This window comes from Ochotona curzoniae, unplaced genomic scaffold, assembly GCF_017591425.1.
Source record: "Ochotona curzoniae isolate NIBS_2020 unplaced genomic scaffold, NIBS_Ocur_1.0 patch67, whole genome shotgun sequence".
NCBI lineage: Eukaryota > Metazoa > Chordata > Mammalia > Lagomorpha > Ochotonidae > Ochotona > Ochotona curzoniae.
Genome location: NW_024467047.1, coordinates 37,268 through 52,297, shown reverse-complemented (window position 1 = coordinate 52,297; position 15,030 = coordinate 37,268). Strand labels below are relative to the sequence as shown.

Sequence of the window (15,030 nt, the reverse complement as noted above, 5' to 3'; positions counted from 1 at the left end):
CGGAAGAGTTATTATAGGTTGGGGGTAGTGTATACTGAGAAGATCCATGAGGAAGCTTCCTGCGTTGCAGGCAATGTTCTATATCTTAGTCTCGGTGGTGTTCACTTGGAGGTAATCACCAAAGCGTCATCCCAATAGCATATTGTACTATTAACTGCATGTAGGTTTAACTTAATGCAATACAATACACAGAAAATTTAGCAGCATAGCTCAAGAGCTAATGATAATGCGTGCAAATTGAGTAAGCACAGAACAGGAATACAGTATGAGGACATGTCATAGCCCCTGACCCTGGGTTTGTGGTCAACTTGAAGATGGATATGAAACATGAATTAACTCTAAGTAGATCAACTTTGATGTAGCTTCTATTCCCATTAGGTTCCATGCTCATGCAATGGAAACAATTAAAGAAAAAAAAAAAAGAAAGAAATGCAGAGAGGGCATTTTTCCCACTAATGTTTTCAAACAGACATTGTGTTTTTAAATGCTAATTACTGATATCACATTTTGCTTACCAAGATACTTTTTCTACATAAAAAAACCCCACCAAAATGTCTTATTCTACCATCAATCTTACACTACATTATTTGTCAATAAATCAAGATGTGTGTTTTCCACAAATATATACATTTATACACAAACACACAGAGACACACACACAGATATTATATCAATACAATTTGTTTTCAGTGGCCTCTGCCAACACTCCTAGGGAGACCAGATCTACATCAAGCCTCTAGCGCTTAGACACCTGTGACAGGTCTGAAAGATTCAGTTGCTCGCAACATAGCAGCTGTTCTAAGTTGCAGACCTGCCATGGAGGCAGCTCCTCTCTATTCCCTGTGGGCTACCCACAAATTTTTCCAAACCATCCTCTAGTCACCTTTATTGAGTCTAAGGAAGAAGAAAAATTCATTTACTTAACTACGTTTTGCTGAGCACTCACTTGCACATAGTCTAGCAATATGCCCCAACACATCTCCATGCAAAACTTTTTTCCACTTGCAAGTCTTTACCTCTTACAGCTCACTGATGTGTGAGATCTAAGAAGCTTTGTACCAATGTCAGATATTTGACAATTGGTTCTAGATTTGAGGCTAGCACCTTTCTCTGGTGCTCAGTATGTATAGATGATGTCAGATGTCTTTATTAAAACTTCAATATTAACATCCTGTCATAATAACTTTAGGTTAAGGCCAATGAAATAAATTGTTGACTATTTTTGATTGAAAAGAAAGACAATTTCAAGTTGTCTAAACTACTTTATTCAAGATAACCTTTGTAGGGAAACTGATTTTTAGGTTATATATAAACAAGGAAGAAATTCATTTTTCAATGAATACCCAGATAAATATTAAAATATCTTCTGTGAAGCATCTTACCTTGGCTTTCAGATCAGCACACAACTCTTGTTGCTTTTTTCTGTCTTTCACCAAGCTGCTTTCCATTTCATAAGCTACACAGGCCTCAGCAAGGGTCAGCAGAGCCTTCTGTATAAAGTCTTCCCTATGCTTATGCCAATTTGACATCAGGATCCTTCGCTGCTCCTGAGCAAAGTGATATCGGTCATAATATTTCTCATGTTCAACCTAAAAATGATAGACACTATCAAAATAAGCCTTTGTTTTGCAGCATAGTTATAAAAATAAGCACAATGAATTCTGACCAAAGATTTTGTTAAAACTTGGGACAGGTATCTTCATAGTAAACAGAGGAATCAGAAACCAAGAACTAGCTTCAGAGTGCTGAATCCCTGGATAACTAGTGACTGCAGACAAGATTCAAAATTCACATCTCCAAATCCTTAGTTTCCCAATATCGGATGGAGTCAGAGCAGGTGGTTTTTAAAATAACCTTTTCTTAAAAATATCAATGGTGCCTTAAGCATAAAGCAATTTTCCACTCATACAACTTTTAAAGTAACCTGGTTTTGTTTAGTTCTAATTTAATATAATTTAGTTTTAATATTTTAACAGCTGCATTCAAAGTCTGTTTGACAACGTGCTAAATTATATAAAAGATTATTGTAATCTTTTTTATTGTAATAATTCTGAGCAATCAGCTTTGCATTTCACTGCTGAAATACTGACATTAGGATATTTAAATACAAAATCATGGCAGCAGAGATGCTTAGCTCCTTGCATCCTAGGAACAGGATTTCCTCACATACACAGAAGAAGCTCGAGGAGATCTCCGACACAAGAGGTGCCAGAGGCTTTGAGAGAAGACCAGGAGTGAAGAGCGCTTGAAATAATTGTTGGCTTTTCAGGCTCAGAGCCATTTACCTAATTAGTTTTCTGTTGGCTAGTGTAGACCACAACTCTGAATTTGATACATTATCTAATTCCTTCACAGCATGGAAAAAGAAGCAACAAGCAAGATAAGGTAGGTACCCCCCCAAATATATAAGAAATGGTTAATATACAATGAAGCCAACTACAATCTCAACCCAGGTATAAACTACTAACATCTATGCCATGAACGGCTTAGCTTTGTACTATAATACCAAAAGCATGTTTAGCATCTGTCAGACATTCAGAAAAGCAGCCTACTTCCCTGAAGCCCTACTCACAACAGCCAAGACATGGCATTAACCCAAAAGTCCACCGATAACTGACGAGGCAAAGAAAATGTGGTACATATGACTGATAGAATGCCATTTTTAAAAAGTAAAATCCAGACATTTACAGCTAAATGGATAAAACTAGAGATTGTTAAGTGAAATAAGCCAGATATGGAAAGACAAACATCACATGTTCTCTCTCACGTGAAGGCTTTTTTGAAAACAAAGTTGATCCAACTGCAGAATAGTGGTTACTACTGGCTAGGAATAGTGGGTGAAGAACAGATAGATTATGGGCCCAGGAAACGTAACCAGCAAAACTTTCCTTTGTCTTTGAAAATCAAATAAAATTCTTCCACAGTAAAGAAAAGTTAAGATTATGCCTCTTCCAAACCTGCCCTACAAAGGGCACTTAAAGATGTTCTCTTGACAGAGAAAAGGAATAGCACCCACCAAAACCAAAGGCAAATGTGAAGAACATCCCAGTAAAATGACAACAGAAGACTAAATCAATGAACAGTCCCTTTGCTAAAATGACAGAACCAAATTACCACTCATTCATATTAACCCTGAATGTAAATGGATTAAACTCATCAATCAAACATCATAGATTAGTAGACTGGATTAAAAAGCAAAACCCATCTATTTGTTGCCTACAGGAGACACACTTCACCAACAAAGATCAGCAGAAACTATATCTCATAGATTTTATTTCTGTTTTGCTTCATCTGTTCAAAACACCTTCTCTCATTAAGTGAGAATAAAGACAGCCTCTAAGAAGTTTGGAACACTATTGAACAGATGTTCAATTTGTGAAGATTCTTGAGGGCAAAAAAGAGGAATTCTGGCTTAGGAACCTATCCAATGATGCAATAGTTAGAAACTTCCAGAATATGCAGAAAGGCATGGACATCCACCCACAAGAAGTCCACAAGGCCCTAAATAGACATAATCAGAAAGATTCTGAACTACAACACATCATAGTCAAACTCTCACAAGCACAATTTAAAGAAAGAAGTCTAAGATTTACAAGGGCAAAGTTCCAAATCACATTTGAAGCAAACTATTATAATAACAGATAACATTCAGCAGATATCTTACTGGCCAGGAAGGAATAAAAGAGTGTATTCCTAATTCTGAAAGTAAATGACTACCTATGAAGAGTATTTTACTGAGGGAAGTTGTGTTTCAGAAATTAAGGAGAAACAAAAAATTTGCAAGAAAGCAAAAGTTGATGGAATATATCATCACCGATCAGCCTTTGAAAATATATTTAGGGGAAGCCTCTATGTAAAAGCAAATGAAGTACAACAGCAATTATGAAAACATATGACAGGATAAAATCCATGACAGGAAACCAATAATGTAATCCCAGAGGTTATGCCACAACTTCTCACGTCCTATTGCCCATCAGAGTTCCAATTTGAGCAATAGCTATTCCACTTTCCATCCAAGTTCCTGCTAATGTGCCTGCAAAAGCACTGGGTCATGCCAGAAGTACTTGGGCTCCTACCACCTGTGTTGGAGACCAGGCTGTTGTTCCTGGCTCATGGCTTCCACCTGGTTCAGGCCTGGCAGTTACACCCATTTTCGGAGTGAACCACAAGATGGAAAATTCCCTCTACCTCTCCATTGCCTTGCCTTGCAAATAAATAAGTAAAATCTTTATAAAATGCAATACAGAAAACCGACAGAAAAAGTACATTCAAAATACACAAAAGAACTTGTTTTAACTTAGTGTTAAATCATTACTTGCTACTGATTATCTCTGACTATAAATAGGCTAAATTCCTCAATTAAAAGATGCAGACTGGGGCCCAATGCAGTAACCTAGTGGCCAAAGTTCTCGCCTTAGATGTACCAGGATCTCATATGGGTGCCAGCTTGTATCACAGCTACCTTCCATTCCAGCTCTCTTCTTGTGGCTAGGAAAAGCAATGAAGGATGGCCCAAAGCCTTGGGACCTGGCACCTGCATGGGAGATCCAGAGTTAGCTCCTGTCTCCTGGCTGAAGGTCTTGGCTTCAGATCAACTCAGTTCCAGGCATTATGGCCACTTGAGAAATGAACTAGCAGATGGAATAATTTTCTCTCTGTCTCTACATCTCTCCCTGTGAATCTAACTTTCCTTAAAAAAAAATAATAAATCTTAAAAAAGATGCAAAATGGATGAATGAGTTAAAAGATGAAAACACTAATGCTGCATGCAGAAATACACTTCATCAATAGGCACTCATACATACTAAAAGCAAAAAAGATGGGAGAAAATATTGCATATAAACAGAAACCAAACACAAAAAGGAAAAGTTACACTTGCATCAGACAAAACAGATTTTAACAGAACAACTGTGAACAGAAAAAGTAAGTTATTAATGACTCAGGGATTAATTCAACAAGCAGATATGGGGCAGGCATTTTGGTGTAATAAGCTAAGCTGGTGCTTTGGGCACCCACATCCCATGATAGATTACTGGTTCAAGTCCTGGTTATTCCACATCCAATCCAGCTCCATGTTAATCTGCTTGAAAAGCAGTGGGTGATGGCTCAGGTACTTGGGTTCCTACTACCCACATGGAATATATAGGATACCTGGGTTCCTGGCTCCTAGCTTTTGCCTTCTCTAGCCCTGGCTATTGTGAGCAACAGTGAGGTAGACCAGTAGGTAGATCTCTCTCATGTGCTTGTTTGCATTTGTTCTTTCTGTCGGTGTGTGCATACATGCATGAGTCTCACTCTGTATTTCAAATAAATCTTTTAAAAAGCAAGATGCATGTATGTACACTTTATGCCTGTTGCTCAGTTTAATAAAACATTATTAGATCTAAAGAGAAAAATAGGAACCAACACAATAAATGACTTCAACAACCCACTTTCATTAATGCAGAGATCATCCAGATTTTAAAAAGAGTAGAAAAAATGTCAGAGTTAAACTACACCATAGACTAAACAGACCTAAGACATTAGCACAGCATTCCAATGAATAACTAGAGTATACATTCCTTTTATTAGCACATGGAACAATCTCTGGGATAGACCACAAAGCAAGTCTCCACCAATTCGAAAACACTGAAGCATATCAACCACTTTTGTGATCATAATGGAATAAAACTAAATGTTAATGACAAATGAAATTCTAGGAACTATACAAATACATGGAGATTGAGTAACACATTATGAATAAACAATAGGTCTTTTAAGAAATCAAAAGGGAAATTTTAAAATGACTTGAGAGAAATGAAGATATAAAACAACATACCAAAACTAAGAGAGATACTGAAAAAGGAGAAAAGATGGAAAATCATAGCAGTAACTACATAAAAATAGACTTCAAATAGACAACGTAACAATGCATCTCCTAAATCTAAAAAACTCAGAGCAAACAAAAAACCCACCTTAAAGATGAAAGAAATAATAAATAACACTGCACAAGTAAATGAAACAGGAACTAAAAATTTCAAAAGATCAATGGAAAGTTGATTTTAAAGAACAAAATCAATGAATATTTAGCGAGACCAGGAAAAAAATAAAGACTCAAAATGAGATGAATATGCAGATATTGCAACTTACACCGCAGGAATAGGAAGGACTATTAGGAAGTGTCAATAAACTGGAATACCTGGAAGAAATGTAATCATTTCTGGATACAAATAACTTACTGAACCATGAAAATGTGGAAACTTGGAACAGGCTAATAAGAAGTAATGAGATTGAATCAGTAATGAAAAGTCTCCCAAAAATAAAACCTCATTGCTGAATCTGCTGAAACTGACAAGGAATAACTGACAATAATAGGAAGAAGAAGGAATGCTGATTTTAGCCACAGGAAGATATAAGGGAGGGACAAAAATGGAAATACCACATTCCCTGGAGATAGCTGGAAAAATATTTTCCATGGAGAGCCCACAGAGCAGAGACCCTGCAGAGCACTGAGGTAAGCAGCACACTACCGGTGACTCCCACAGCCAGAGCCCACCAAGGAAATGCTGTCCTCAGAGTAAGGCAAGAGGAAGCTATGACAGCGCGTGGTTCACTGGTGCTTTGTCTTATGGTGGATTCGGAAACCTCCAATGACTCTGAGGACAGCCCAGGGATGTGGTGGGGACAGGAAGTCCACATTTCCTCTTTTCCGTGTTCCTTCCCTCCCTACTCCAGTGAAGTTGCCAGACTCAGTGTGCTGAGCTGGAGCTCCCACCTCTATCTGGTGGCTCACTCCGGAAATAGGGTAACTTTGTAGGGCAGAAAACATCCCCTCTGTGCTCCAAGATTATGGAACTGAAAAGAATAAGTAGTAACAGTTCTTAAAGTGTTCCAGAAAGTTGAAAGAGAAGTGGCATTTCCAAACTCATCTTATGAGACAAAATGACTTTGATTCCAAAACCAAACAAGAACACAACAGAAAAAGAAAGCTGTGGACTAATATCCCTCATTAACATAAACCTAAAAATACCCAACAAAATGCAAGTCCATTGAATCTAACTTTGTATCAAAACCACAATTCACATTTACCAGCTAAGATTTTTATCACAGGGACTCAGTATATGAAAATTAATAAATCTTGCACATCACATCAACAGAGTGAGGGATAAAAGTCATGATCACTCCAGTAAAGGTAGAAAAACATTCTGCAAAATTCAATGCCCATTCATAATAAAGACCTTAAACAAATTTTATATAGAAAGAATATGTCTCCATAATAAAAGCCATGTATGTCAAACCCACAACCAAAATCGTATTTAATGGGGAAAATGTAACATCATTTCCTCTGAAATGGAAACATAAAGGAAGGCTCACTCTCAATGCTCCTATTTTATGTATCAGTGAAAGTCTGAGCCACAGACAGAGCCATTAGCAGAAGAAAAAGAGTTAAAGAGCAAACAAACAGCAAAAGAAGTCAAAATGTCCCTTTTTGCAGATGACTTGATTCCATAGACAAAGATTTAAATACTCCATCAAGAGACTCTTAAAATTGTTATATTGGGTAAAGCTGCAGAACACAAAATCAACACTTGGTAGTATTTTTATAAATTAATAACAGATTCACTGAGAAAAAAAATCTATGAAAGCAATCAAAAATAATTACAAGAAAAAAAATCTTAATATTGGCTTAATGAAGAATGTAAAAGACTGTGGCAAAGAAACATTTTAAAACAAAAATAAAATGGAGACACAGAAATACCTCCCACATTCATGGGTTGAAAGAATTAAAGTTATTAAACTATCCATACAGGTGCCAGTGTTGTAGAATAGTAATCCCCACCTGCTGTGCCAATATCACATATGGACACTAGTTTGAGTCCCAGCTGCTTTGCTTCCCATTTAGCTCCTTCCTATTGACCTGGGAAAACTGTAGAGGGATAGTCCAAAGCCTTGGGATCCTGTACCCAAGTGGGAGACCCAGGAGAAGCTCCTGGCTCCCAGCTTTCCCAGCTTCAGAATGGCTGCAGCCATTTGGGGGAATGAATTAGTGAATAGAGGATCACTCTCTCTCTGATTTTAAAGTAAAATAAAATTTAGATAAATCCATACTATCCAAAAACTATATACAGACCAATGCAAATATTAATGACATTCTCCTGAAAATTAGGGAAAAAAGAAAGAAGCAAAAATCATCCAAAATAGTCAAAGCAATCTTGATCAAGCCAGTCTCATTGGTCACTCAGTACCATGTCAATTAACTTCATGATACTGTAAATTTCCATGTTTCTTCCTGTTGTTGAATTTGTGTTGTGGCTTTTCATTGGAGGGGATGATGTTTTGCCAGCTCTACTTTCAGATCAAGGATGGTCTCCCAATGAAACTGTTGAATTTATCTGGACAATAAGATGCTGGACTCGGCATGGTCCATGCCCACAATGATGGAATTATGACTGGTTATGAGCTGTACTGCTGTAATAATATGGAGGAAATCAATATGGGGGGAGGGCTTGGGGAGGGGTTGGGGGAATCCCAGAGCCTATGGAACTGTGTCATAAAATGAAATAAAGTAAAAATATCATATGTTCTTTCTGATATAAGGCAACCAAGACACAAAGTATAATATATAAGTATATTAACATAGATATAAAAATTCCCAACACAATGCAAGTACATTACATATAACTCTGTATCAAAGACACAACTCACAGTTACCTGATGGGATTTATTCCAGGAAATCATGTAAATGTGTATAATATATATATATATAAACAAATATATATCCATTCATGAGCTATGCAAGGAAGATCAGCATATGTACCATACAGTATGTGTCTCTACTTCCAAATAAAAGTAGGACTCTGAATAAAATTTTTACATGTGTCTCTAAAATATGATACTGGTTTTTTTTTTCTACCTTTGACTGTATTTTTCATGTCATGATACATTTAAATGTCCAAAAATTTAAATTTGTAACTTATATTAAGGGATTATACACTATTGTGATAATACGGAAAAAAATGGCAAAAATGGGGAAAATCGGGCCCGGCGCGGTGGCGCAGTGGTTAAGGTCCTCGCCTTGCACGCCCGGGATCCCATATGGGCACTGGTTCTATCCTGGCAGCCCCGCTTCCCTTCCAGCTCCCTGCCTGTGGCCCGGGAAAGCAGTCGAGGACGGCCCAAAGCTTTGGGAACCTGCACCCGCGTGGGAGACCCAGAAGAGGCTCCTGGCTTTGGATTGGCATAGTATCGGCCCGTTGCGCTCACTTGGGGAGTGAATCATCGGATGGAAGATCTTCCTCTCTGTCTCTCCTCACTGTATATCTGCCTTTCCAATAAAAAATAATAAAAATAAATCTTTTTAAAAAATGGGGAAAATCTGGAAGGAGAAGGAAGAAATAAAGAGATGAATCCCTATACTTTCAAAAATGTATTGTAGAAAATAATTTTTAATTAAAATAATAAAAATATTTTAAAATAAAAAGCCAAATCTGAAGATATCACAATACCACATTTCAAAATACAATACAGAGATTTGTAACTAAAATAACATGGTATTGGCATAAATCAGACTACTAACCAATGGAACAGAATAGAGGTCCTAGAAATTAGTCCATTTGCCTAAAGCCTCCCTTCACAAAGGTTTGAAGAACATATACTGGAGAAAAGGCAGACTCAAAAAGTGACTCTGGGAGAACTGAATATCCATACGCAAAGAACTGAAACTACCCCATCTCCCACTGTATACAAAAAAACAACCCAAAGAAGTAAATGTAAGCCCTGAAACTATGAAGCCACTAGAAGAAAATTACATGCCCAATGGTTTTTTGGGAAGTCAGTAGTAGTACTGCCAACAAAAGCAAAACTAGAAAGAGGATTATATCAAACTAAGAAGCTTTACCATAAGAAAAACAATCAACAGAGTGAAGGGCCAAACGAGAATTAAAGAAAATATTTGTAAACTATGAATCTGAAACAGCAAAATCGTAATCCAAATTAAGAAATAGATGAAAGGCTCAACAGGCACAAATGACAGCATGAAGTATGTATGGCCAACAAATACCTGAATGTTCGATAACCCCTGTAATTAAGGGATTTTAAATCAAAAGCACAATGAAATATCACCTAACTTTATTAGAATAATTCAACAAAAGGAAAAAGAATTGAGACTGGTGCAGTGGTGCAGCAGGCTCAGCTTTGGCCTGAAGTGCCAGCATCCCATATGAGTACTGGTACTCGTCCTGGCTGCTCCACTTTCAATCCAGCCAACTCTCTGCTTATGGCCTGGGAAAACAGCAGAAGATTGCCCAAGTACTCGGGTTTGCATCCACATAGGAGACCCAAAAGAAGCTGCGGCTCCAAGCATCATATTAGCTCTACTCCAGCCATACCAGCCATTGATGTGTGAACTAATATATGCAAGATCTCTCTTTGTCTCACTCTCTCTGACTCTCTCTCTCTCTGTTGTGTGTCCTCTCTGTAACTCTTTGAAATAAAAATACAACAAATCCTTTTTTAAAAAAAGGCAAAAATTATAAACACTAATGTGGATATGAAGAAAAAGAACACTTACACACTGTTGGTAAAAATGCAAATTAACGCAACCTTTATGGAGAAACAGCATGGAAGTTTCTCAAAACACTGTATGATGTGGCTACTGTTTTTCTGGATATATATCTCAAAGGAAACAACATGAACATACAGAGTAGATACCTAGATTCCTATGTTCATTGCAACATTATTCACAACAATCAAGATGCAGAATCAACCTAGGTGTACCTAGATTGTTTTGGTAATGAGTGCCAAAACACACACAGAAGCAACAAGTTTCAGCGTTCCATAGCAGAGTGGTGCAGCCAGAGCTCACAATAATCCTTTATATCTTATATAGGATTGTTATATATTTATATATTATACAATATATAACACATTAATATTTATATATTATATAGGATTATATATTATAAAGGATCATATAATCCATTATATATTATATAAAGGACTGGAAGAGGGACTTCATTGCCTCCAACCCAAGTAAAAGAAAGGGAAAGGCCACCTGCCTGGAATGATCATTTTATGCTATATGTATGTATTGAAATTTTGCAATGTACTCCATAAAAATGTGTAAGTCTTACATGTTAATCTAAAAAAATTTAGAATAAAATAATTTAAGAAACAATTTTTTTTTCAAAGTTGAAACTGAGGTCAGTGATTGAAAACGTTAGTCAAAGTTGTACAATTTATTGCTGTAATTTTCCATATTCAAGCTAATGGATTATTTGATTAAAATGACATGTTTTAGAAGGAAAGGACATATATACTGGCAGAGTCACATACCAACCAACTCAATGTAAAAAGTAAGTGTGAAAATTTTACCATGCTAATGGTGGGAAAAATATGCAAATCCATAAAGTTAAAAATGATAGCTGGTTATAGAAGCAAGTTGGAAATAAAGATTTAATTTAAGAATTGTAAAAGTCCCAGTGAATTGTTAATAATGCATATCCACTTCAAAATAAAGGCCAGCACAAAACCAAATAGAAATCAAGAGAGAATATGGTCCCACTGAGTGACCTTCCCTTCATTATCTTCATTCAGAAACCAAGATAACAGAAACAGAAACTGTTTGGTGAGTGCATGGGTTCTCCACAGGACTGACACTATACACGAGTGTTGATGTTACTGCTTAATTTAAAGTAACCATAAAATGGAAGCAGATGTGATAATATTTTGTTACACAGTTCATTTGAAAGTTGAGAATAAATATCCTCATTTAAATATGTTATGTTTTTTGTAGAATTGATGATGCAACAACCTTCATTTTTTTGCCTTTCTCTATGCCAACTAAAGTCATAACAATAAACTTTCCAGTTCCTTCTACAGAAAATTTAAGTCATGTCCCTGAATTATTAAACGTGGACATTTGTGTTCCTGATGAATCCAGGGAGTATAGGCAGACAAGTGGTGGTGGAGAGACTATAGGTAAGTGTCTGACCTCAAGGCCAGTGTCAGCTTCCCCCCATTGGAGGGAATGGCATCTGGAAGGTTCTGTGAATTGCAGGACCTGTGAGGGTAGGCAGGTGACTATGCAAACACCTGGGTTTCAAACACTAGCCAGACCAGCCTTGAACTTGGAGGCTCAGCAAACATAATATATATATATATATATGCCGTTTTAAATACGTGTGTGTGAGGGGATGTGTATCCACTGAACAACTGATTGCTAAAACAATGTAACTTCCCATTAGATAGTGAGGTTCAGCACTCACCAAATGCCGCCTAGATTTGTGAGGAAAGTATCTTTGTAACATATCCAGGTATAGAGTCCTTCTGCCATAGAGATCTCCAGGATACTGATCCAAAACAGCCTGATAAATCCAATTTTCTTCTTCACTGAGTTGGAAGTTTCTATAAACAACAAAAATGTCATAACATGGGTTATACCACTGCCTGAGATGCCCACATTCTGCAGATTTACCTGTAAAAGCAGCAGATGGGGCACAATTATCTGAGTTCATGTCTCTCACAAGGGAAACTCAGATGAGGTTCCTAGATCCTGGTTTCATCCTGGATCACCCCCAGCTTTGGAGGCATCTGGGGAATGAGTCAGCAAAAGGAAAATTTCTGTTTCTCTCTCTCTGCTTGTCAAACAAATAAGCAAATCTTTTTAAAAATAAGTTAGCAAAATCCTGCACAGAGTGAAAAGGTTGGAATATCAGCTTGAACACAGAACTGAATTAGTATCTCTTTAAATTCTGAGTTTATTTGCATATCATATTTCTGCTTAATAAATCTGAATAATCAAACATAAATGCAATCAGAGGAACATCATCAGAAAATACTTCTTTGATCTAAGATGGAAACTTGCCATTGTTTATTGCTACTGTTAGTCTTACACTTCAAAGTCAGTTGTATCATTCGAAGAACTTTCATATGCCTCTATTCCTCTGGAAACCATTTGACACTTTATTTATTTATATGATACGGTTTCATAGGCTCTGGGATTTCCCTTCTTTCCTTCCGAAGTCCCCTCATTCCCACTGACTCCCCTTGTATTATAACAGTACTATAATCCTTCATAAACAATTGTAAATCCATCATTCTACTCTAAGTTTATCCTGATATTTTAGGTATGGACAATGGTAGAGAGTCCATCGTCCTATCAACTATTTGACAATTTAAACAGAACAAAACACAAAAATATTATACTAATTCATTGAACTAGTAAAATTTCCACTGTCCTCATACAAGGTTACCTAGTATCTCTGAAACACTTCTTCATTCTGGTAGGTAGTAACAAAGAATAAAAGCTGTTTTTCAAAGAAAACTCAGCTCCATCTGCTCCACAATGGGAAGGAAAAGAGGGTTGGAGGCATTCTACTAGGAAGCAATCCTTTGGCACAACATAATAATCTATTGGAAGAAAGAAGTTAAGTGGCCTTCACTCACTGAACACAACAAACACTTGGATCCTGTCTGAATCAGTTATGTATATATACAAATACCACATCCCCAACTGAGATTTAAGACAGGAGAAAGACTTGTCTGAGCAAATCTGGCATTTAAGATACTTTTACTTTTTAACGGACAGTATTTCAGGTCCTCTCTCAAAGAACTAATTTTACACTTGATCTTAGCCAAAAGGCCAAGAAGCGATCAAGAACTAATTTTTATTCATTGGTGACAAGAATGCATTTAATAGCTGCGTTGGACATATAGAATACTACAGAAAAACAAAAATTCCAAGTCCTCAGTATTGTTTTGAAACTGTTTTTATAATCAAAGGAAACTGAATACAGTTTGATTTTCCACCTTTGATTTCAAGTGTTGATGGATGTGTTCTGGGGATGGGGTAATGATGGAATCTAGATCCAATAAGCTGCTCTTCTTTCAAATTATCACTCATGTACATGATGGATGCTGTTGATGCTTTGACTAGATAGCCTGTAGTAGCTTTAATTCCCATCAATGAGATGGTCTGTGTCTTATCTGATAGATGCCCCCTCCCTTCTCCAGAAAACAATCAATAACATGCTAACAAGGATTGCACCAGGTCATCCCACTTGACTCCAAAAGAGGCAGGCTGTGTTCCTGTGTTGAAACTTTGTAGCACTCTCCACTTTACAGCACTCTACTTTCCACTGTCTGATCCTTTGCTTTTACTGCAGCCCTGAACAGTCATTTGCTTTTGGCATTACTATTTCAGCTTTCTAAGGAAACCAGCCTAAGAAAATCTACAAGTAATCTTACCAACACTTCTCAAAAACAGTGTAAACCTTTTGATAAATGGAGAAGTATTTCTAAACCAATTGCTCTGATGAGCTCTCCCATTGAATGTTGGTGCCAAATTGTGACAGTCCACAAAGAGAAAGTGAGAAAAGAAAACATTTACAGAAATGCTTTTCAAATAAAAGCACACATTAAGCAATGTACGCTGCTATTAATAAATACAGCAGCAGGAGAATTAGAGGCACTCAGTACATTTTTATACATTGCAAGAATGGATTAATTAGGTACCATTTTAGTGACAACGTTAAATTCACTGAAACATACGAAGCAATTATAAAACATCAAAGCTAAATATTTCAAGCCAAGTGCACCATGCATAGTCATCACATCCATTTTGACCTTCTTGCTCATTTCAGAAGCCTCATATCCCAACAGCTTTTTCTCGTTTCCACAATTACATAAATTGGAAGCCATTTTTTTCTAGCACATGTAGAATAAAAGTGAAAAACATGCTCAAGAAAAATAACATAAACACTACCAACATTATCATTTTTAGAGAATTTCTTGTGGTTCCTGGGGCTGCAGGCTTAAATCATAAGGCAAATATTCACAGAAGCAATAATAATGGCCAAGTCATAGATTTCCATTAGAATGCTGCTTATGAGGGACGGCAGAAAACTGGCACATGCCTCCTGGACACACAGGGACCTGTGGACAGCAAAAACCTAAGAAGTATTTTTAAACATAATAGTCTCTTCACTGTAACAAAGTAGCCATTTTCTGGAAACATGGCCCTTAACCTCTAAGACAAAAATAAAATCCAAT

The 15,030-nt window shown here is 36.8% G+C and overlaps 1 protein-coding gene and 1 pseudogene across 1 annotated transcript in view; both read right to left on the bottom strand.

Moving 5' to 3' along the window:
* Positions 1-1,382: 1,382 nt before the first annotated feature.
* Positions 1,383-15,030, bottom strand: part of LOC121168153 (coiled-coil domain-containing protein 148-like) — a gene marked incomplete at both ends in the record, with an annotated part of 41,123 nt that continues 27,475 nt past the window's right edge. Inside the window, 2 exons of the mRNA XM_040997973.1 lie at positions 1,383-1,589; positions 12,246-12,384. Coding sequence (XP_040853907.1) covers positions 1,383-1,589; positions 12,246-12,384 — 346 coding nt within the window. The remainder of the gene's footprint in view (positions 1,590-12,245; positions 12,385-15,030) is intronic.
* Positions 13,512-13,633, bottom strand: LOC121168154 (annotated as a pseudogene).